This window comes from Saccostrea cucullata, unplaced genomic scaffold (genome assembly GCF_032062105.1).
Source record: "Saccostrea cucullata isolate Sc308-1 unplaced genomic scaffold, CSIRO_AGI_Scuc_v1 ctg494, whole genome shotgun sequence".
Lineage (NCBI taxonomy): Eukaryota > Metazoa > Mollusca > Bivalvia > Ostreida > Ostreidae > Saccostrea > Saccostrea cuccullata.
This window is the reverse complement of record NW_026936234.1, coordinates 290,989-315,915: the sequence shown is the minus strand read 5'-3', so window position 1 is coordinate 315,915 and position 24,927 is coordinate 290,989. Positions and strand designations below refer to the sequence as shown.

The 24,927-nt window shown below is 32.1% G+C and overlaps 1 protein-coding gene across 6 annotated transcripts in view; it reads left to right on the top strand.

Annotated features, from left to right (window-relative positions):
* The window catches only part of LOC134245058 (sodium channel protein 1 brain-like), a 58,639-nt gene that overhangs the window by 19,504 nt on the left and 14,208 nt on the right, over positions 1–24,927 (top strand). For 2 of the 6 annotated variants that reach the window (XM_062727318.1, XM_062727315.1), the window contains exons 1-11: positions 3,834–4,242; positions 4,426–5,008; positions 13,290–13,504; positions 13,855–13,983; positions 14,428–14,558; positions 14,772–14,987; positions 15,364–15,424; positions 15,510–15,654; positions 15,747–15,881; positions 16,466–16,963; positions 20,689–20,779. In XM_062727318.1, coding sequence (XP_062583302.1) covers positions 4,586–5,008; positions 13,290–13,504; positions 13,855–13,983; positions 14,428–14,558; positions 14,772–14,987; positions 15,364–15,424; positions 15,510–15,654; positions 15,747–15,881; positions 16,466–16,963; positions 20,689–20,779 — 2,044 coding nt within the window. In that variant the 5' untranslated portion in view covers positions 3,834–4,242; positions 4,426–4,585. Of the gene's footprint in view, positions 1–3,561; positions 3,772–3,828; positions 4,243–4,425; positions 5,009–13,289; positions 13,505–13,854; positions 13,984–14,427; positions 14,559–14,771; positions 14,988–15,363; positions 15,425–15,509; positions 15,655–15,746; positions 15,882–16,465; positions 16,964–20,688; positions 20,780–24,927 lie in introns of those variants that run through there. The other 4 variants (XM_062727317.1, XM_062727320.1, XM_062727319.1 and 1 more) reach the window with 4 other exon arrangements.

The window sequence follows — 24,927 nt, the reverse complement described above, 5'->3', positions numbered from 1 at the left end:
AATTATGACCCCGTGGAAAAAAGTACGTCTACAGTAAAAGATACCACAGAGTCTGACACATTAATGTTTCATATTTGGATATTCTACTTGAAAAAGACGTTAATGGTATATAATCTAACAACCAAGCTCTATGATAAACATGATGACTTAAACTTTTCATTTGTCAACTTCCCTTACTTATGCAGCAATTTATCTTCATCGCCTGCATACATAGTTTGTATCTTTCTACTGATTCGATACGTAAGAGCATGCTCTACGTATGTACAATTTCTAAAACGAGGTTAATTATTTACAAACAAGTTGATGAAACAAGAATATCAGTAGGTTCGTTTAAGGTCATCATTTCGTTTAGTTCTATGGTCGATACATTAAAATGACCTTGTCAGCAAATACAATTTCTCATTGAGTGAAATGCTTCAACTGATCCCACATGTGATATTTTGGAGTTCAGTGTTTGCTCTGCTCCATTGCTTCTTTTTGTATTGTTTTATGGACTTTTAAGCTTTGATACTGTTCGTTTTCTCCACATACACTTCATTCCAGTAATACAAGTGATTGTATTGTATATATTGTTTAATGTCCCTCTCCGAGAATCTTTCATTCATATGGAGACGCCACCACTTGCCGGTGGAGAGCTGCAAATTTTGTCCTATACTCGGCCATTGAGCACCGAGGGAGCACCTACTGCGGCAGGGGACCTCGGTTTATACGGTGTCATCCGAAGGACCAGTCTCCACGTCACAGTTGGATTCGAACTCCTTACCTTGCGACTCTTAGAGCAGACGCTCAAATCACTGCGCTACGCGGGCGTAATACATGTGAGGAATTTCTCTAAATTATCATTTGTATGGGATATTCAATAGCTGCTGGATTTATCATGTTTATGAAACTGTTGAAAACAGAAAATATAAACAAGCTAGGCTAGCCACGTTCACCCCACTCCAAACTTGATCGAAAAAAATTGTTTTAGTCAATAAATTTCAAAGTTTAAAAAAAGGACAAGAACAAAAACATCCCAAAATGCCAGTAATTAATTCAATCTAAATTAGTAATAATATCTTTGAAGCAAACACGTCGTTCCTATTAATCCAGATATTTATAAAATCTCAGAGCCTAACTTTTTTTCGAATTGCTACCGCCGCCATCTTGGGACACGATTGGGGAATTTAATTTTTGTGTTTTCATGGGGGAAAATCTTTCTTAAACATTAAACAAACAAAATACTTTTTAAATTTGGACCCCCCCCCCCCCAAAAAAAAAACCCATTCTTTTCTGGTATACAGTCAAAATTTAAAATACAATTTTTGATTTAATGTTAGCAGTACACAAAAAGGAACTTTTTTAGTATTATAACGATTACGTTAAATCAAACATTGTCTGATGCCGGCCCCAATCTTATCTACCTGTGTCTTTAATTTTTTTTAATGATAATCTTTGGTGAAAGTCCAGTGATTTTCTTAACTGTAAAAACCTCAAGAAAGAACATTGCGTTCAATAGTTTTGCTGGACCAGGGGTATCTTTATTGAATAATAGTTTAAGAGAAGAATGTCATATTTTATAGACTTTGGTAAATAATTGACCACCCAGCCTCGTTTAACTCTTAAGAGTTTTTTTTTTCATATTGCATGCATATCGCGTATGAAAGTGTCTTTAGAAAACTTCAAATATCCTTTTTTTTCTCAAAGGAAGTTATAAGACATTTAATTCCTTCTAAGGTTTAATCTTAATTTTTCTTACTTTTGGTTTATGTCTTCATAATAATTTAGATAGATTTATGCATATTATTAATGAGAACAATTCAACTGTGCCTATTACTTTCTTGACGAGCAAAAAAAAACAACCTTATTTTTCCATTTTGTTCCAGCTTTATGTCAAGAAAACTTTTCTAGATTTTTTTCAAGTTTATTAGATTCAAATTTTATAAACACAAATACCCGTAGGCTATCCTCTTGTTTAGAGCAATTGAAAACTCAAAAAAAAAAAATTATAAACTCAATTCAATTCCCTCACGACCAAGGTGAATTAGAAAATATGAACTCGATGTTCCTGGATTGAGAGTCTATCTGAGATAGTTGGCCAGGTATGGGGAGTTTGGTACAGGGGCGTAAGGCTTAGATAAATATGGATAAAGTTTGTTATATTGCAAAACCAGCCTTCCACAACACTTACTGGTTAGTCTTTTGTATCTATTTACAAAAGAAAAATTCTTCGAGCAAGAGAAGACGACGACTTTCGATTTCTGCAAAAAATACCACTTTTTAAATAAATTATAAAAAAAGAAAACTAGATATTTGAAAACTGTAACTTTTGGCAGGAATATAGAAAACTTAGGCACTGAGGGTTACAAATGCCAGCTGGACATTTTCATTGTTAAAGTACACGTACTTTTGTTCGCCGGATCTTGCACCCTATGCGCCATAGGTGTTAATTAGATCTCGGATTTTTTTCCATTTAATTAATCCTTATTGTGATTTGGCTTTATCCATCCGCACAGACATATATCTGTATCTGTAACTTATATTATATAAATTAATGTTTATAAATAATTTTGGGGGGATGAAAAGAGAGAGGAGAGAGAGTCTCAGACGAAACATCATACTTTACGTACTCATTTGTAACCCGTTGAATATTGAAATCCACTGAACAACATTTCCTTTATTTCTTATGCAAACCACTGTTGTTCATCAGTCAGTTAACATCACTCAGCAAGGCACCTGCATAGATATTTGAGCAACGGCTCTTCCATCAGTTATGCAATGCCATACACATCTATAATACAATATTAAACATATTTTATACTTTTAATGTCTTCTTTATACATATATACATATAAACAATAAAATGTTGTTTTTTTTTTTTTTTTTTTTTTGTTTTTTTTTTTTGTTAATACGGGATTTAACGTTTCAGCTATTGCAGAAAAATTACATAACCCGCTTACGAGGGTTGTCTTTTTTCTGCAATATTTCTGTCACGATGTAAGAAAAGCTAGTGGGACGTATATCTTTAGCTAAAACAATAGCTATGATACAGAGAAGTCGAATTGATAATAGGAAACGGAAACCTAGCCTGAAAACTTTTAGGTCTTTTTTTATTTAGATGCAAAAGCCAAACAGGATTATTATTTACATGAACTTTAATTTTTTACATGAACACTTTATGAAGTACAGAGTTTGATTTTATTAAGAAATGCAGACTTCTTATCATTACATAAAGAGACCCGTATAAATTCAGGGATCACTTGCCCAAAGGTCAATGTAATAAAAAGACCAAGGTTTTTTTGAGCTTCTATTTAACTTAGTCGATTTTACACATTTAATTTAATACATGAACTTAAAACTATAATTTCGTAACCTTTGTTACTTTGATTGCTAATTATTTCCACATTTGATCGCTTTGAACAACTAAATTTGATTTTTGCATTGTTATGCATGGATATAATTACGTGATGTCACAGCGGGTGTCAAATTTTCTCTCAGAGTAATTAAATTTCATTTACTTATAGTTAGGCGCACTTGAACGAAAAAGTGCAAGATATTTAATCGCAGTCGGCGTGTAATGTAGATATAGAATTTCAAAAAATGATATTAACTGGCTATATTATACAGTTACAGTTCAATGGACCATGCCTGTACACGGCCTAGGTGTATTTGGCATTTGGCGAGGAACAAGTTTAAACCTTATATATTTATTGGCAAAGGCATTGTGAAATTATGGTCGTATAGATTTTAAAAAGAACGGATTAAGCGAAACCAACAAAACCATTAAAAAAGGTTAGTTGTTTGTAGAAAGCAAATCATTTTCTTTCCGTTTCTCTATTGAATTTTTTTTTGAAACTGCAACCATTCTTGCGTGATTTCATAACAAGACCGTTTTGGATCGTTGGTGACTGCACTGTTCTATATACGTCATAGGTTCAGTGCCGTTGCTGTGTGTGCCGCGAGTCAATACAGTTTTCAGAACAATACTCGGATTAAGTGGACATTAAATGTAGGACTGGACATTTTTTTCTTTCTAAAGTTAGTTAAAAGTTTCAATTCTTGTGGATATTAGAGCCAGGAACTTTTGGGGTGTTTTGTGACTGATACGGGTACAATTCTGTGTCTTTAATCGATTCCTTTTATTGTCATGTTATTTTTTCCAAAGACGAATCTTTATTGTGAAAAAAAATGCCATTGAACATAGTGAATAATTGATTTCAGTATATATTGTGTACCAGTGTACTCTGTCTCTGAAGCCACCAGGTAAGCAGCACCGTGTTCTGAAAACGAATCGATGTCCATGCTTTTTCAACTGTATAACAATAGGGTTTTATAATCCATGTAGTTTATACATTATAGATATCGTTCGCAACTATATTTTAAAAATGATTTAGAAAAGAGGGAAAATGTTTTGAGAGGATTGTTGTACGATTTTCTTTTTTTCAGATCGGACGAGGATCAGACAAATGAACTTAGAACTCTGCAAGGATTTGGCGTTATGACGAAATTTTGTATCGGGCTGAGTATCCATCGGAATTTAGTGATTGTTAAGTCACTGTTTTACGGAGGTTGAGGAGGAAATTACACACATAATCATATTAATTGAATGGAAATGAAGGGAAAAGATGGTGACAAAAATCATCTAAGTCCCTTTGATCAGAATGGAACACAGGGAAAAGACGGACGAATTTCGCCGTCATGGCGCCCCTCGTCTGCCAAAAGTTCTAGAGTGGGGGACGAAGAGGAAGACACGGGACCTCGTTTCCGACTTTATGACAAACGGTCATGGGAGGACCAAGTTCAGAAGGAAAAGGATGCTCAAAGGAAGTTAGACAAGAACAATGGCAAAGCCGTTGCACATCTGGTGGATGGTGAATTAAAGTTTGAAGACGATGAAGAGGAAGCGAAAAAGACAAGAGACCCCACACTACAGGAGGGCAATATCTTGCCTGACGAACTTTCGGAGGTGTTCACTGTTGATTACTATGGAAAACCCTTGGAGGAAATTGATAAATATATCAAAGACAAGGTAATTTCTCAAATTTCAGTAAAACGCTGGATTTACTAATCAAAGGTATGTCTGAATCCAGTACAGTTTATCATCTACATAAAGCTTGTTCCTAATCAAGGAACCAAACTTAGAAAAGATGTTCTGATCAATAGCAATAGGGAATAAGTGTTGAAATTGTGTTCCTGTGAACCTTAACTTGAGTACAAACAATATTCTAGGGAAGGGGGGATACCTTACCCCCACCAAACCTCTATCCCCTTTATGATTCATGCTTAGCAAATAAAAGTGTGTCTTAAAAAATCTTCATTTTTTTTAACACAAATATTTTTGATATACCAAGACAAAGATTATTGTTAAAAATTTTATATAATCCCAGTGTCACAATTTTTAACCAAATAAAGGACCTTATAAACAAATGCTATTAAGTGGATTTAAAGAATGATTTCATAATATTTAACAGCTAATACCTCAATCAGGCATATAAAAAGCTTCCATAGCATGAAGAAATGTATTGTGGCTTAAGCAGGGGACCTAGATTTGTACAGTAGATTTACAGTCATAAGACACAAACCTTTATGGGATAAACCCAGATCATACCTCTGTAAAGCCTTATCATACCAACAATCTGATTTTTATAAGCGATACTAGCTCTTACCATAAATTAAATAAAAAATTATTTTCAAACATAATTACATTTTATATGAAGCAATAAATTGACCCCATGATTGTCAAGTTTTGTATTGGATGTACAATGACAAATGCAAGAAGCAATTGTTATCTTTTCAACTGCGTCCATTCAAGTAATAAGAAGCTATTGTGTTTCAATACAAGTTCATTGAAGCTGAATGTAGATATTTAAACAAATCCTTTATATCTAGCGATATTAAATCACTACCCAGTGGAAAATATTTACTGCCTCCAATGCCAACTTCATATTTATAAGCAATGTCTGACACATGTTACTGAGGTCTAGCAGACATCTGTACACCTGAAAATGTGAATCAGTGAACAGTACTCACAAGTTATCATTGGCTTAAAACAATACATATTGTATTCATATTTTATAGTCAAGATTACTCAATACCAAATAGGCATCTATATACAGTAGATTTTATTTTGCCATTGAAAAATATTATCAATATATTTCGGCTTTGAAATATAAGTTGTGATGGTGATTCTTGGAATTGAAATGTACATCTTTTAAAAATTCAGTTTTAAAAATCCTTTGTCGTCTAGGCCAAAATTTAATCTTAAGTTTCACGTGAAAAAACAAAAAAAAATCAGATATAATTATATAATAACAAAATTTGTAGAAATACTTAGAAATAAAAGAATTATATTGAATTTTAACCAAATTAAATTATGCAATACAGCAGGCAATTGTAATTCACTTCAAATGATATTAAGTTTTTCTTCTCCCAAAATTGTCTTTTTTCTGAGGAGCAAAAGGACCTGGTAATAAATTCCATTAAATTAGCACAGCATGAACAAGATGAGGGAAGCATAGATCAATTTGTATGCAGGAAGTTAGTATCGCTAAAATCATGTCCCATTGATTCTCAATGTGTTTATTACAAGGAAGATTGAATTTCAGAATATTAAACTGAGTGTTGATAGATTTATTGGAGGGGTGAAATTGGTGGATTTTAAAACTTTTTTCCCCATATTATCTCGATTTCAATTTTACCTTTCTAGAGAAACAACGGAGAAGGATATTTATTTTTAAGAACTCTTCATGGATCTTGTCTTTTTAATTTCCAAATTATATTCTGTCCACTATTGATCTGGATTGGTTTGTTTATTTTTGTATCATCAACCTTCTGTAATGTTATCAATAATCTGGAGATGACTATCAGCTAGACTTAATTATACATTTCGTGCAACTGCAGCCAGTAATCTATATAAGTATGACACCTGTCAGGAAAACCTTAATTAAACCTCTAATGCAACTGCATCCAGTAATATATACAGAAGATATAAACATCATATACTGTCAGCTTCTTTTCATGTAACTATATCCATTAATCAAATGTGATATAAATATGTTATTTACCACTTCAAAAGCCCACAGATTTGTACTTTTGATTGAAATAGCTTTTCTTGATTTTATATTTATTGTTTGGTCAATAGAAGTGACTTGGTTTGTTTATTGTTAATGAAAAGTAGCACTTCTCCCCTGAATTCTATAATAGTACTTCCATATCTAATTAAGGCATTTTTTTCCACTTGCCATTTCTCCAATTACATCAAATAAAGATTTCTCATGAATAACAAATGGCAGTAGCAGATTTCCGGTTTCTCCTGAACTACCCATGGAGAAAGGGAACAGACTATTTATGGAGATACATTTTTTGTCATAATTTTTTAGCTTTCATTTTGTTGCCATTCTTAAGAATCTTGGTGTCCTCATTACACATTCTGTTACTAACATAAACTTGGCCTGTGTTCGGTTGCTTTCAGCACACGATTCATGGAAACAAGGTATACTTTATGTGTGCTTATGAATAATCCGAACATGGTCTGTTTCAAGTAACACTATTGATCAAAAGTATTGACCAGATGAACAGCCAAATACAATTTGTTGACTTAAAAATTCAATGAATATAATTGAAAACATTGTAACAACAGACTTTCTCTATAGGATAGACGTTGGGCATGAGAGTTTAAAAATTGAAGAAAGTTCGAGGGTTCTTAGGCAGTCACAAGCTGAAGCGTTTGATTTACTCAGTGAAGTGGACTTGTTTGGCCAACACTAAAACAAATAGAAAATGACCACTTAGAAGGAGGACCTTTTGAAAATGAATAAGAATAATTTCTATCTTAGATATTTTGTTGGAGGAAAGTACAAATGCTCTCCTAACTTTTCTTATTTATAAATGAGACCTTGAAAACAGCATTAAAAAAAAAAATGAGTTATTTCATTTTATTTTGACTAGAGAGAAACACCCCTTTTCATAATTTGATTAGATTTATAAATATGAATGACAGAATAAATCCTTGAGAGGATGTTAGATATATAATAGATCCCTGTACAGCATTCAGACAGGCTTTGTTGCTTACTGGTTCATTTTCTGAAGAATTTCTTTTTGTGATTGCTTAGTTAAAAATGTTAAGAGATTTAAAATCCTAAATATATATTGATATATACATCTTCTTCATGAGACCAATACCTTAAATGATTTTTGGACACTTGAATTTTCTATATACATGTCTGTAAAAATTAGTATTTAGAAAACCTTATTTTCATTTTATAAAAAGAGTTGAGGGATTTCAAAATCATTATCTCAGAGATTTAGATTAAGTGGGATTCTCAAGTGTATTTTTGAGCAAATTAAATTTAGTGGGAGGACTTGTGAAGATTATCAAATTGACATTTGGGCAAGTTGAGAAAAAAATCTTTAAAGGTAGATACTTGTGATTTGTAAGATATTGTCATAGAAAGGAATTGGGATATCATTTGGAAACTGCCACCCAATGACATTTTTAAAAATGAGTATGTCTGATAAATATTTACATGCATAGATCCTTGAAAAGTCATCTTAAATATTCTATAAATGTACTACAGTTTGTTACTTTATTCTTTGGTTTTGTCATTTAATGTTGAGATCGATAGAGGGTACATTGTACTTTTCTTATCATTTCTCTTCATATTTCTCAATTTACTTTGGGGATATTTCTCTTTGGACCAAGAAAAATACTGCAATTGAGATATGTATATCAATAACTGGATTTGGGAGATTTATAGGTAATATATTATAAGCGTTATCAGTTAAACTTATGAAAATGGACTTTAGGGGGGTTATTTACTCAACCAAAAGATATAGTGTGAAAGGTCCCTAGTTTTTGATAAAAATGTCAGACCAGAGCTACATGTAGAGTATGGATCACTTTGTTTCCGAGTCAGATATGTTAAAATTTTAGAAAGATATCATTGTGAATTATTTTATCATCCACTTATAAAAAGTACATGTATTGGGATGAATAGTGTACTAGATTAGGAAGGGGGAAAATAGCTTTTTTAGCTAATTGATTTTTACAGTCTACTAATGCTTAAAAAAATGAATGTTTCATGGTAACTTCACGAATTTAGTACATAACATCCTATCAGTTGATACAATGATATCAGTTGACTAACTCCACAACATCTTTATAACAAAGCATTCCTAATGCGAGGACATTTTCACCCTTAACAACAGTGAAGCGATTTTTGTGCCGAATTTAATATCCCCATTCACTATCCCATAAATCTGTAGACATATCTAATGTGATGATTGAACAATAACTGCCAGCTCCATTCCATCTTAATCTAAGACATAAGTTGATTATGTCCTTACTAAGTAGAAGTTTCATTGTGAATTCTAAATTTCCTTATGACCAAATTGGAATTTCACACTTTTTGTCAGTCAGCTGATTATTGCTTTCCAGTATATGTTTTTTCAGTAAATGTCAAAGTTTATTCTTTTTTTCCCTATAAATGGATTGTATTAACTAGAAACCAATTGGTTTTCAGTAATTTTTATCACAAAATACAATTTTCATACCAGTTGTCTGCTTATATGTCTAAGACTTATTAAATTGTCGAATAAGTATTTAAGTTTCTTCCGATAAGTTTATTTTTAACCTTGTAAGTTGAAATTACATTAAATGCTGTACCTTCATGTACAAAAAAAGTATTGATCATAAAAGTTTCAAACAAGTAGTTAGCATCTCCTATTGATTACCCAAAGTGATTATTATTTTAAAATCACCACCATATAAGCGCTTTGATTTTTCTCAATGAAGTGAATCCCCCTCCATGATGGAGGCTTGATCATTGTCATTGTGTCCTGGTGGAAGTGAGATAAAATTTAGATTCATCATCGTTATTGTCATTTTATTATTATATATAAGACATCGTGATGTCCGTTTCTTTCTTTAGAACACTGCACCCTTTGACTCTGAATCTCTGTTTTAAATCAGGACAACAATTAGTTGTTAGTTTTTCAGGACTGTCAGATCAAAGCTTACAAGCCGTAGTTTTTGTTCTGACTATAACCCAAATCCCCTGATGATGTGATTACAGTGTAACGGCCTGGCTAGGTACTATTTCCCTGTGTCAAATGTACCTACATGGAGATTGAATTTATATTTAAAATTCTGTTCTGTGTTGTAATTTTTATGTTCTGCGGAGCCGATTTAAGGATCTGTTATGCTCCATAATCATAATTGTATTGCAACTTGGTGATCTCAAGATGCCCCTATTATTGCAATGACACAATACATTTCTTCACATAGTTTTGTGTAAGGTTATGTCTTTGATCTGATAATGGCCAGCTCTTTTGAGAGACAATGGCTTTTCTTTTGTCTTCAGTGTATCCATCATCAGTCCAATTTTGAAGTTCAATAGATATCTGCTCAAAATCTGTACAAAATGTCAATTACATACATCGAATCACAGCTTTTATACTCAAATTGAAGATAAAAATCGGCAATTAAATTATTTAAATACCCCTTAAGTCTTGATTTGCAACTTGAGAACCCGTGTTAATATTTCTACCACATTTCTTCAAGAACATTTTGCTGCGTAGAACTTGTAATTGTTTATTCTGATTTGTTGATTTTTCTCCCTTTCTTCTCATATGTTACTCAACATTAGTTATGAAAATGTAGACTCTTGTTGGATGTGATGTAATAGAAAGTAAATTGTCTCAACAAAGTTTGTTTTATTAGGCTGCAAGTCAGAGATAGCGAAATAATATTCTACTGTGTAGAAGAAAGGCTTTAAAGATTGTCAATATTTGATTTATAAAACAGTTAACATGGTTAATAGCAAGATACATAAACATGATTGCACACATTCAAATTTTCACTGGAAAAGTAATTGCAGAGGACTACAGATTTTTTTAACAATTGCAAAAAAATAACAATTTTAAAATCCAGGAATATATCGAAATGTTGTGCATTCATACCCAATTTTTCTATTGGACATTCAATTTTTCCCCATTATAAAATCTGGAATTCTAGGATATCTTGAACTTTAGTCTTGATCCTGTTGAGTTAGAGATAATGGGGTTTGACTGTAATATATAAATATAAAATGAACAAACTGAATCTTTGTGTTTAATTTTTATTATTTACATATATTAATATATCAATATTAAAATATAATAAAGATGATGATTCATTTAATTAATTACATAGTAAAATTATTAGTATTGATATCAAAACATATTTTAGGTAAAAGTAAAATGCATATCATTATGTACACATAACAACAAAGAATTCTAAAAAATCTCTTTATTGATAAAAATTGGAGAGGACTGCCAGTTAGTCTTCAGGTTCTTTCCTCTGTTTGGTTTGGTGTTTTAATGATTGTGATTAATGGATTATCTAGGATTTGTTTACAATTTAAAAAATTCTTTATTCTTGGAGCCATGCACTTGTTTTAAAGTACACCTTACACATAAAGTTTCACTAAACTCTTTAGCTTAAAACAATTACAAATCTGTATTTGATCTCTGGGTAAAGTCTTAATCCTCTTACTGGTCACCATTGCAATGGGTGATTGAAGTTTCTATGTAGTTTTACCAGTTATGTTCCAAATAAAAATCCATTGAAACTGTTTAACCAAGTCTTTGGTCAAGGTTGGACACTTCAGCAATTTAATTTAATGTGTCTAACGGCTTCTTTACACTGTTTAATGGATTTGGGGGTCATTTAAAAGTATACATAAAGTATTGTGTTGTACATACTGAATAAATGTTAAAAAGAAATGAATTTCCTATTTTTATTCTGCTAATAGTTTATTGTTGGTGATTGATTTAAAGCAAGAACCTTAACGCCAAAAAAAATGAAGTTTTAAATTAAATTGGCTTTAAATATCTGTTAGGTATCTTATAAGCTTAAAAGTTATTGAAAAGAAAAGTAACAATCTCATTGCCTCTTTATGACTGGTAGGAATGTGTCCTGTACTTTTTAAAGTCTGGTTGAGTTAAAAAGAGTTGTATATTATGAATAGCACATCATAGATAATACGTTATGAACAATTCACATTTAAAATAATACCATATCTATAAAGTCAAAATATTGATATGTTACTTTATACATATGCTATTAAATAGCATATGTATAAAGTAACATATCAATAAAGAGAAAACTTTAATTAATTTGTCAGTCATAGATTCGCATTTAAAATCATATATTGGCAAATTCCTGTGGTTGGGTCAAATATTTAACATCCCTCGGCCTAACATTCTGTGCAAGAAGGTCAAATATTATGACTGACTACGGCCCACATAATGAGACAAAGTATGTAATAGTTACAAAGCAATTTTCGGACAATGCTCCAGGTCTCTGTTACGTTTTATTTAATCTCCTTGGCTTTATGTTTCAATCCTACTGCAGAAAATGTTTAATAATATTGAAATGAATATCCAGGATTGATTAACGTCAGATACCGTTAATTTGAAGATCACATTTTTTTTTTTTCAAAAAGACAAATTCTTCAAGAAATGTTGATCCAAGATATGTGTTATTATTGCAATCGGGCGTAAAATTTATCTCCCTTGTTATCAATGTTCAGTGGTTAGAAAAGAGTAACAATGACTGAGACATTGACCTACACTGAATTCACCCAGGAAGATGAATGGGGTTTTTATTACAGGTAACAGATGCTGATCACATCTACACAGTCTGTTTTGTGTACTGTGTTTAATCTGTTAAGCATTTAGATATTGGATTTTTGGTTTAAATGCAATCAATATGATGGGGATTTTCATATATAGTGAAACTTGTTTATAGCTCACATGGTTAAAGCGATCACTTAGTTATACTGGAATATATATTTTATTTTTCAAAAATACAAATCCTAAAAAAGGAATTACCGGTATGTTTGAAGAAATTGATTATCTCCTTGCATTTGCTTTATAAACAGACTTTAAGTAATTCATCTTATCTTTGATGATAGGAAGTTTGCTTCCTCATATTAAAAAAAATATCTCCAATGTAGCCTAGACTTTTTATTCCATAAATGGTAGGGACAAACAAAAAAGAATTAGTATTACCCTCCCATAAACAAGCTAGGTTAGAATTATAATCCTGTTCATAATATCTGATATATTAATGAAGTGGTTGATGATGTTTTCCAACATTCTTTTTTCTCACCTTTTTATGTATTTAAATGAAAGCACTCAACACAGTATTATGTAAGAACAAACTTCTAAAGCACATGTATATAGAATCAGATTTTTGTTAAAGTGACCTCCTTGATAAGTCTAGATCTATTTTGTTCTAATTTGTACATTTTGTTTTCTTTTTGCAGACATTTGTAGCAATAGCACCACGTTTCTCAAACAAATACATTCACCGCTTCACCGCCACTAAAGCTCTTGGGTGTTTGACGCCTTGGAACCCTGTTCGAAAGTTGGCTGTGTATATTGCCACAAATCAATTTTTTGACTATCTAGTCATTTTGACAATTTTGTGTAATTGTGTCTTCTTAGCTATGCCAGATGACCCTGCCTCAGAAACTGCAGAGTAAGTGAAAATAACAAATCAGTCATTTGAATTCTTGCAAAATATTGTTCCTGGTGAGATAAATGTAGGTATTATGCATAATAAAAAAATGTTGATATGTTAATTTTTAGGCTTTCTTGCAACATATTTTTGTAGTACAATAAATAATGAATTTTTGTTGCAATTCAAAAAATGAAAAAAGCTAAAATGAAAGTTTTTGAAATATACTGAATGTCACTATAATAACATTCATTATTACTTTGTCCAATGACAAAAATGGACTTGCTTTCATCGACACTGATTACTGTACAGTAGCGGTATTTATTGTTTTAGAAAGATTATGTAAAACCTATGTTATGCTTTCTTTGCAGATATGTCTTTCTAGGAATTTATACCATGGAATGTATAGTAAAACTTACAGCTCGTGGATTAATAATTAACAAGTTCACATATTTACGGGATCCTTGGAATTGGCTAGATTTTATAGTTATTATATCAGCGTAAGTTTGACCTACATTAGCATCATATGCAGAAAATCAAGGTCACTAGGAATTCTTTACTTAAAAGATTTCTCTTTTAAATTTTCTAGTGTACGTAGTAAAGGAAAACTTCATATTATTAAAAAAAGAATTGATGAACCTTTACTTACCAAAAATGAAAGGACCATATAGATTTCACATTTTAAGTACTTGTGTAATGTTTTCTGAAAAAAGGCAAATTTCAGCATACATTGTGGTTCAAATTTTGAAAGAAATCAACTTGTAACATGGAACATTTTAAGGTTCAACTCATTAATCCAGTGAACATAATGTATATGAGGAACTGAATTACAAACACAAATACTTGATTTATGATAAGATTTATCCAGATGTATCTTTAAGAATTGCTGTAGAAAAGTTCAATAATACTTAAACAATTGAGAAACTTATCTGTTTCCATTGTAGATATGTCACCATTGTCATAGATTTCACATCAGCGCCAAGTACAGGAGAGGAAGATGGAAGTGTTTTCAACCCTCAGATGTTACGAACTTTCCGAGTATTACGAGCTCTTAAAACAGTATCTATAGTCCCAGGTAATTTTATGAACATTCCGAGTATTACGAGCTCTGAAAACTGTATCTATAGTCCCAGGTAATTTTATGAATATTCCGAGTATCACGAGCTCTTAAAACTGTTTCTATAGTCCTAGGTTATTTTACAACTACATGTAAATGTATAAATATACAGACCACTGCAAATCTTTGCTGACTATGGATTGTTCATTGTATTGAATCGTTCTTTATCAGGATTGAAGACCATCGTGGGTGCATTGCTGCGGGCTTTCAAGCTACTCTTTGAAGTGATCATCTTGACCACCTTCTGCCTGATGATCTTTGCCTTGTTTGGACTCCAGGTTTATGTCGGGATCCTGCGACAGAAATGTGTAGCCAATGTCCCCGAGTACAATGCCACCCCTTCCAAGTCATATTTGGCCTTCTATGATGAATGGATGAAAAATGATGGTATGGAGTTTCACTGATGGTGTTTTTGATATTATATTTGTTTGAACTTAATGAATATTTCACTTTGTAAGATGATTTTTTTTTTTAAATAAGTGAGATATTTTAAATTCTCTAATAAGTGATTTACTAGATTGTCAAAAAATTTAATAATTGTCAGTGGCTGTTTTCTAAGCATTTGCATTCAAACTATGGCAGATAATAAAAGTGTGAGTGATTGGAATACCTAACAATTTCCTTTTCATATCACTCTGCCTTCACCTATGAACAGATTTAAGTAGGGCAGTATTTTTGTGATTGAATTATACAATTCTAAGCTAGAAGTATACTTAAAGTTTGTATTTATCAGCTTGCAATAATGCAAACTTTTTTGCTTCAGCAAACTGGTATCAGGATGGAGAAGGGGAATACCTGATATGTGGGAATGCTTCAGCTGCAGGGTAAATACTGTACTGACTGAATCATGAAAGTTCTGTCAAATCTTTTGATGTCTCTATACCTTAAACTGTCTGGTATTTTTTACAGATCTTGTCCGAGTGGTTACACCTGCATGCCAGACATCGGAGAAAACCCGAATTTTGGCTACACAAGTTTTGACCATTTCGGTTGGGCAATGTTGACGTCATTTCAGCTGATTACTCTGGACTTCTGGGAAGACACGTACAATAAGGTCAGACATAGAGGAATGGTTGAATCATGTATAGAAAAACATTTCTAATATTTGATATCGCATTAACTGACATCCTTATATTGAATTTATAGGTTATTCGGGCAATGGGTCCATGGAACGTCTTGTTCTTTGTGATAGTGGTTTTCTTTGGATCTTTCTACCTTATTAACTTGATGTTGGCTGTTGTGGCAATGTCTTATGAAGAAGAGGCTGTCAATACCAACAGGGTATGTCTGTCAAATTAGAATTCTTGGTTCTGTTGTAAAAATTAGAAAAATAATTTAATATCCTTACTTTTTCACCGCCAGTAGTGGACACAGTATTACATGTATAGGGTGTGTCATTCATTTCACATGTATTTGATGATATATGTATCTGACAAAATTTTAACAGATGGAGGAGGAGGAGGAGGTAGGTAAGGGCCAATATTGAGGTTAAGTATTGGCCTGAAATACTGACCCAGTGTATCAATATATATATACTACTAAAGAAGCCAAATCTTAATCAAATTTAATGTTGCTTATCAATATATATATATACAAATAAACAAATAGCAATTTTACTTATTGTAATATCTAATCCATTTCAGCTGTCAGACTTTTTCACCCCACTTTAAAAAAATATGAAATAGAAATAATTAGATTTAACGAAAATTTTGGATGAAAATGTGTGAAATTTCATGTTGGTGAAATGGATGCCTGATCTTAAGTGTTTAATGCTTCATTATAACTTTTCCATGTTCTTTCTAACAAGCATGATACCTTCTTAATGATTGTAAAAGACTTTAATTTGATGATTATTGTGGCTACAGGAAAAAGAAGAAAAGGAAAGAAAGGAGGCTGCAAAAGACAAGGCAAAAAAGGAGGCTGCAGCAGACAAGGCCCAGGCTGACAAGGAAGCGGCCACCAAAGAAACCACCAAATGGAAACCACCCAAGGAGGACGGGAAGCAGTCAAATGGCACCAACAACAACAAGGATTCCAAAGATTCAAAAGTAGGTAACAATTCTAAGTCTGGGACTGTTACTGTCAATGGAAAGCCTTTACAAAATTATGGCAAGGGTCGTAATCCTATGGTCAAAATGCCAAGTAAGGATAGTGGATACTCTGTTCAGAGTAATGTCAGCTCCCACTCTGGAGGTAGCAAGGACAAAGATGATCCCGATAATATCAGCCTAGACAGCCAGTCTAACCCACGCAAAGCGGACTCTGGCACCGGGTCCATGTCACATGGCCTGAACTCGGACAGCATTGACAAAAAGACCACCACACCAATAAAGCCATTTATCAAGCAGGACAGTTTGGCAAATGTAAGTGTTTCCTTTCATTAACAAGGCAATAACATGCTCAAGCTTACTAACTTCAGCTATCTAGCTGTGTACTAGCAGAGAATTAACAGCTTCACTGGTGGAGGTTTGTACTTGTATCTCTAGCTGTAGTTAGTAACTGTTTTTGCCAGTAAACATAGCTCTGTGCTCCTCATCAACCTTTGGACATGGACATTGATGTATGTAAGTATTGGTTACAGCAGGTCTTCCCTGTACCAAAGTTAGATTATTGATGCAACAGACTGATAACAAGATGGAAAACAACTTGAATTAACTGCATGGATCTTGAATTGAAAGGCTAATCTGAAGACCATGAAATGGTGCCATTAAATATAGATTCTAGATCTGTGTGTTCAGTGAATATGGTTCTATCAACCATTTAATTACCTTTATTGATCAACTAGGATACAATTATCTGTTTTCTTTTAGCATAAACTTTTCCATTTAATTGCATGCAGGCACTTTTAAATAGCTCAATAACTCATCCAAACTTCTGTTTATTTCTGTATTGCACATTTTCAAAAGAGTGTAATTTTTACCGGAATCTATCTGAATCAGATTCTGCTATAGCTAACCGATTCCAAGTAAGATGTTGGACTATAGTGAAATGATTTAGAGGTGATAGCATTCAATCACAAGTAGGCAGCAATCTAAAATACTTGAGTGCAATTTCTAATGATGATTTCATTCTAAAAATAAAATATCTGAGATTTTATGAATTATTAACAGAGCTTAGAACAAAAAAAAAATCACTCATTTTTATATAATGAGGTTTAAGTTTTGTTATGAAATCAATAGATCCATGAAATATGAATTCATCTTCCCCAAGATGTGTAAACAATAAAATACATAACAACTATAGAAAATTATTTCAACAACTAAAAACTAAAAAGACAATAAGATAAGAACAAGGGGAATAAAGCCAGAAGAGATGGGAGTTGTTTTTATTTTCTTATGTTAAAAAAAAGGATTGAGTTTTGGGGCATCTATCTGACACGAAGTAGAAGGATATCTTATGTGTTCCTGACTGTGATCTTTTTTTTTATTTGCTGTTTTCAAAAATTAGCTTTCTTGTCTTTTGGTCATTTGAGATGAATGGTGTAAGCTCTTTTGAAAAATGTGTAAAAGATAATGATACACCCTTGAACAAAATATTATTTTAAAGTTAAAATTATTTCAAAAACTTCTTTCCCCAATACTATGTAATGATCAGAATACTCTTCAAAATGGTTGACCATTGTTAATAATTATCTGCCCCTTAGAAGGCAATTTTTGGCTTATTCCCCTTTGTTGTCTGCTTATTTTCAGCCACCAATACCTGCGAAAAATAATAAACCTCGATATATAAAAGTTGTGAGTAGATATTAAACACTTGTATTGTACAATGCACTGATACACGAGATATTTGTAAGGTCAATCTAATGTTTCCTTATGGACAATAACCCTAATTTGTGCAATTTCTTTTTAATGTGTAGATCTGAGGAAAAAAGAACTTGCATTTACAGTATTTAGAAATTGTGTAAATTTAAGAACAGTAATGTTCAAGTTTGATGACCAACTCCTGTAAATGTTTGTTCTCTGAATTTTCTAGATCTTGAAAAAATATTAATAGTGTTGAAGATTTTTGTCCCCAAACACCTAGACTGCTTTTTTTTCATCCTCTTCTAAATGTTCTCTTTTGTAGCGATGTGCTCCGTCTTCTTTCTCTGCAACACATAGTAGAGAAGTAATACATTTTAATAATTTATCATGTGTTCAGTTCCTAACAGAAAGCAATTTATAATTTATTCTGTACTTTTTCTTCCAAAATCACAAAAGCTTGTCACTGTTTTTCATATGAAATAGTTACCAAAAATGAACGAGTGTTGAACTTTGAGATTGCACTGCTCTTCATCAAGACTGATTTCCTTGTAACACATGTACATGTATCACGTGCATTAAGACTATATTTACAGACAGTTCTTGTCTTATTTCTTTTGTTAAATTTTGCTAATTCTGATATACCTGTTAACAGCTGTAAAAATAGAGAGATTTAAAGGTTTATAAAAGGTTCCAACAAAGCAATACATTGCAAAAATAAAGGATACATTAAGTTAATTTGGTGGGATTGACATGTAATAATGGTAGAAGTATTGATAATTTGCCTGCAAAAGGAGTCCTCGGAGTTTGTAAATGAAATTGGATCTATGAACTGTAAATTTGATATTGACCTCTTTTATTTAAAGCAATTTAAAAATAATTCTGTATGTGTATTGACGTCAGAAATTATGGAATGATAATATATTTTTGTGGTTGATAGAATTATTTTCTGGGTTGTTTGCATAATTCTTTTGTTAAGTATCTGTTGGCAGTAGCTGAAAAATGAAGGGTATAGGGTGTAAAGGCTGCAGTTTATATACTGGCCAGAATTGAGGAGCCCAATCTTATTTTTCCACAGAATACCTTTTAGATTTTCTACATTTATAACACACTTTTCACTTAAACATATCGTATTTAGTTAAATTTTGGTGATATATTGACATTTTCCAGGGTCAAATTATTAATCTATCATGACTGCATTATTATGTTCCCCAAACGAAGTTGGGGAACATATTGTTTTTACTCTGTTTCTTATTATTATTTTTCTTCTTCCTGGGTACTTATTTGTCCGCGAATGATCTTGTAAACTGTTCATCTGATGTAGGTAAAACCTTTTTAGGGTAAGTAGACATGTTATGTAGATTTGCGGAATCAAGGTCATTTTGCGCACACGTGCTTGCAAGAGCGCGCACGTGCAACATGTAAAATGACCAATATAATTGATATAGCCGTAACTTTTCTATTTTCTGATGAAATGTGTTGAAATTCAGAATATAAAAATAAATTAGTATTATAGACAAGAGGACATGGTCAAATTATCATGAACTCACGCGCATGCACGTGCGCTTAGATTCGCTCTGATTGGCTGAAACAAAAATCTTAATATCTAATTCGTTTTAAGACGAAAAACTTTGAAATTTAAAACATAGTCATGCATTAAGATATCCTACGATATGATATAAAATAATTTTTCTGAAATCACGCGCATGCACGTGCGCTGCAATCTGATTGGCTAAAATTTTAAATCGCTGTAACTCCCTTGGTTTTCAGCCAAACAGGATGGGATTAAGAACATAGATAGTCTTAATAGACCTCTACAAGAGAGATGGTCATCAAGCATATGCACGCACGTGCGTGCACGTGCAATACGTATAATATCAAACGCACTTGATTTAGCGTATTTTCGAATACTTTTTGATTAAATGCCTTGATATTAAGTACATTTAAATGAATTAATAGTGTAGATACAATGATATGGTCATTCCGCATATGCATGCAATTGTACGCACGTGCAATGCAAAAATTTGCTATATACGTACTTGGTATATTTTAGGAAAAACGTTGTTTAAGTTTAAGATGCATAGAGTTTAGTTTATTTGATGAAGCTTAGAGGGAATGAGGCACCAAAATGAAGTTGGGGAGCGTTTGGGGAACATCTGTAACGGTTCCCGTTACAATTAGCACTAGTTTTTTTTCTGAGATTTCTTTTTAATTGGTAATCAAATTATATTGCTTCAAACCCATATATCTTTTAAAAAAAAATCTTGATTTTCTTTGTAACATTGAATAATGTGCATGATTGATATTGATGTGCCTGAAATCTTAGGAATGTTTTATTGCATTTGCAGGTTTCTTCCTCGGGCATACATCTTGGTGACAATGATGGAGATATTTCAACAAAGACTAAATCTAGCAAGCCACCTCCAAAGATAATCAAAGGTAAAATCCTACAAAAATTGTTTATTGACCAATAGAGGATTTTTTTTTTTACATCATAGGATCCAAGTTTTAAGGTCGATTCATCTCTGAAGAAATTTATAAAATTGATATGGTTTAAAATGTGCTGTCTATCTTGCAGGTTCTAATATGCACAAGAGATGGAAAGCTGGTATTAACCAGATTTTATTCTGTGTTTTCTTATATCAGTGGTCATTTCTCTTTTCAATTTCTGTAGTCTTTTTAGGCACTGTCTGAAGTTGTAGGTGTTAAATTCATAATGGTTTACAAAGGAAGGGGAAGGGAAGGGGTGGGGTCCATGAAGTTATACTGTAAATGTATTATATTTGGCATGTACGATATTTAGCGGAAAATGATTTTTAAACAAGTTAGCATAGATTTGATTTAGCGCATTTCTTGATGTTCTTATTCATGTATCAATGTTAAAGACATTTAGCGATGTACTTGAATTAGCGGAAGTATCTTTCCGCCAAAAGCGCTAAAATGAATACACCGCCAAATGTAATACATTTACAGTATTTTGTAAGAAATAGAGAAATTTGAAAATGTAAATGATATTTGTATTTTTTTAATGTTTAAATTTGCCTAACATTTTATTAAGGCAGGCATTCAAAATAGAAAAAAAAGTCAATTTGAAGGAAATTAAGAGTTTTTTTTTCAAAAAAGTCTTCTAAAAAGGAGCCTAACTTTTTAATTGGTACCATTAACTGTCCTTTTCTTTGCATATCTTTATTACATACTTTTCCCAAGATATGAAATAAAAACATGTTATGTAAACTGTTTGTAACTCCTTATGTCCCTCTTTAGATGTTGTATAATTATTTAATAGATGTGGGATTTATGAGTAGAGGTAACAAGTATTAGGGATTTTTTTTTGGATGAATGTGGTTTAGCTTTTAACTACATGTATTACCCTGAGAAATGTTTTGAAGACTGAAAATTAAATATATTCAATTTTGTGGAATAATTACATTTGTTTTACTAGAATGATATTTATATACTTATGAAATTATTTTTATAAATTGTTATTCAATATATAGTTGAATTAAAAAGTAGGTTTAATAATCCTTAAAGAGGATTGGTTGTGTTTGATGATGTAAACCTCCGTAGTTAATCCCCTTGTTTGCTTGGTAATGAGTTGGATTACTTCAAGTAGTTTATTAATAGGACATTGCGCACAAGGTCACAGAATGATTTTGAAATAGGTATCATTTGATTTGCATGATATATATTATCCATGTTAATGTATGCTGGATTCAAACAATGTAGAATTATCAGTAAATGCATATTACTTACTTGCTAGCTCAGGTAAAATAAAAATAAGTGTAATTTATATTACTTTTCCCTTTTACACTTTGTTAACTTGAATAATTCATTCAAGGCATGTTCATTTCATTGTATAATGTGTACATTATAACATAATGATTATATATTTGCATAAAATAGTTTCTTCAGTAAGAAATTTATATGCTCATGTGTATAAAAGTATGAGAATACTATTTGTTTGATTTTTAGGAAGCTTAACAAACAGTGGTAAGCATCTTCATTGTCCACCCAGTATTTCTTGTTTCTTATACAACAACCCCAGCCCTCTGTTTATCACTTCCATAAGATTGTAACTGTACAAATCCCTTAGCATTTCCTCTGTTTAAACATTATGTTTATTTATTAATTTTTTACCATTTGGCTTTAGCTGTTTATTTTGGATTTTATTATTTTTAATGCCTATGTTATTATGCTTATTATTATTTTTTTATGCCAAAATTATTATCATTTGCTTTTTAGCTCACCTCAACGAAGTTGGGGGAGCTTATGTAATACCCTCGGCGTCGGTGTCGATGTCGGCGTTGGCGTCCCAGGTTAAGTTTTTTGGAGCAGTTTTCTTTTTAACTACTTCTATGTCCTATATGGATTAGACATGCATGGAGGATGGTTCTGGTGTGTTTCATTGCACCATTCAAAGTTTCAGATGCTGCAATTTCAGCAAAGGAATGACCAGGTTAATGTTTTTGGAGCAGGTTAACATTTTTGGTGCAGTTTTTGGTGTAGGTTTCATTTCCAAGTATTTGTTGACCAAACTTGCATGGATGATACATCTAAGGATGCATACTATCGGGCTTGCTTCGGATGCTGAATCTGACTTACATTTTCCAGTTGAGTGAACAGGTTAAAGTTTTTGGTGCAGGTTTCATTTCCAAGTAACTATAAGACCTATGTTGACCAAACTTGCATGGATGATACATCTAAGGATGCATACTATTGGTCTTGCTTCGGATGCTGAATCTGACCTACTTTTCCGGTTGAGTGAACAGGTTAAAGTTTTTGGTGCAGGTTTCATTTCCAAGTAACTATAAGACCTATGTTGACCAAACTTGCATGGATGATACATTAAGGATGCATACATCGGGCTTGCTTCAGATGCTGAATCTTACTTTTCTTTTTAAAGTTTTTGGTGCAGGTTTCATTTCCAAAACTATAAGCCCTATGTTGACCAAACTTGCATGGATGATACATCTAAGGATGCATATATATAATCTGACCTACTTTTCCGATTGAGTGAACAGATTAAAGTTTTTGGTGCATTTCATAAGTAACTATAAGCCCTATGTTGACCAAACTTGCATGGATGATACATCTAAGGATGCATACTACCAATGAATCTGACCTACATTTTCCGGTTGAGTGAATAGGTTAAAGTTAATGCATGATTCATTTCCAAGTATCTATGGACCAAACTTGCATGGCTAATACATATAAGGATGCATACTACCAGGCTTGCTTCAGATGCTGAATCTGACCTACTTTTTGTGGATGAGTAAAAATGTTAGTTTTTGATGCATGTTTCATTTCCAATTAACTATGAGCCCTATAATGAGCAAACTTGCATGGACGATAAATCTTAGGATGCAAACTAATGGACTTGCTTCGGATGCTGAATTCGACATGCATTTTTCAGATAATAGACCAGGTAAAATTTATGAGTGCAAGTCTAATACCAAAAAACTATAAGGCTTACATAACATTGTATAAACCAAACTTGCACAAACGTTGCATCAAAATGAAAACTCTCAAATTTGCTTCAATTCTGGATTTTAATTACATTTTCATGAAGAAGAACTAGTTTAAATTTTTTATGTAGGTCTGTTCAAAGTATCAGATCAAAATTGCTTAAATATTTTCATTTTTGGATTGTACACTTTTTGTTGGTTAATTGTGTGACTTTGCCTTACTTAAAGACAACATTCGTTGAGGTGAGCTCTGTAATCTCTGATTACCTATGTTTTATATCTGGACTGGTAAATTTTACATGTACCTGTTTTTATCCCTATTATCCAATTGTATTGCTTTTTGTCAGACAAAAGGATTTTTTTCCCACTTAAAATAGTTGGAAAAAGTGAATATGGAAAGTATACGGATCAGAGACAAGTACAGGATGTGATTTATTTTAAAGTCATAAACTTTTCTTTTGAGTTTAAAAAATTGTATTTTAAAAATATATATACAATCTTTTATATAATGAAATCGTGATTAAAAATGATTTGGGGGGGGGGGGGGGGTGTCAGAATAAAATGGAAACAGAAATACAAGTACATGTTATAGATATATAGAAATTTTAAAAATAGAGTGAGTTAGTATACTCAATCAAAAGACTTATCTTAATTAGTCTGAGATAATGAATGTGCTGGGTGGATGGTGATGAATATGAAATTTATGGTATGAAAACTTATTTAATCATTGAAGCCAAAGTTGTTTTCATACCGAATTAAAAAAAATAGTAGTATGATTTTTATTAGAATAATAAATACAGTAAAACTTGTTTAATTGCAGTGTAGTGAATTCCTAATTAAATCTTGATCTTTTAGTCCTGTTTGAAATATGGAAATTGTTTAGTATGTTGTTTAATCTGTCTAAGTTAACATACCGGTAAGCTTTTCACAAGATAAAACTTTTGGAATTAGTGATGTTCATATTGGACAAGTTTTACTCTGTATGCATTGGGCATGGTTGTTGCTTATCTTAAATAGATGGAACTGTATTCGGAGTTTGAATTAGATCTTCTATAGATAATTTCCCAATGCTTATAAGTATATTTACCACTTTCTGCTTGTTATAGTTTTATTACCTCAATC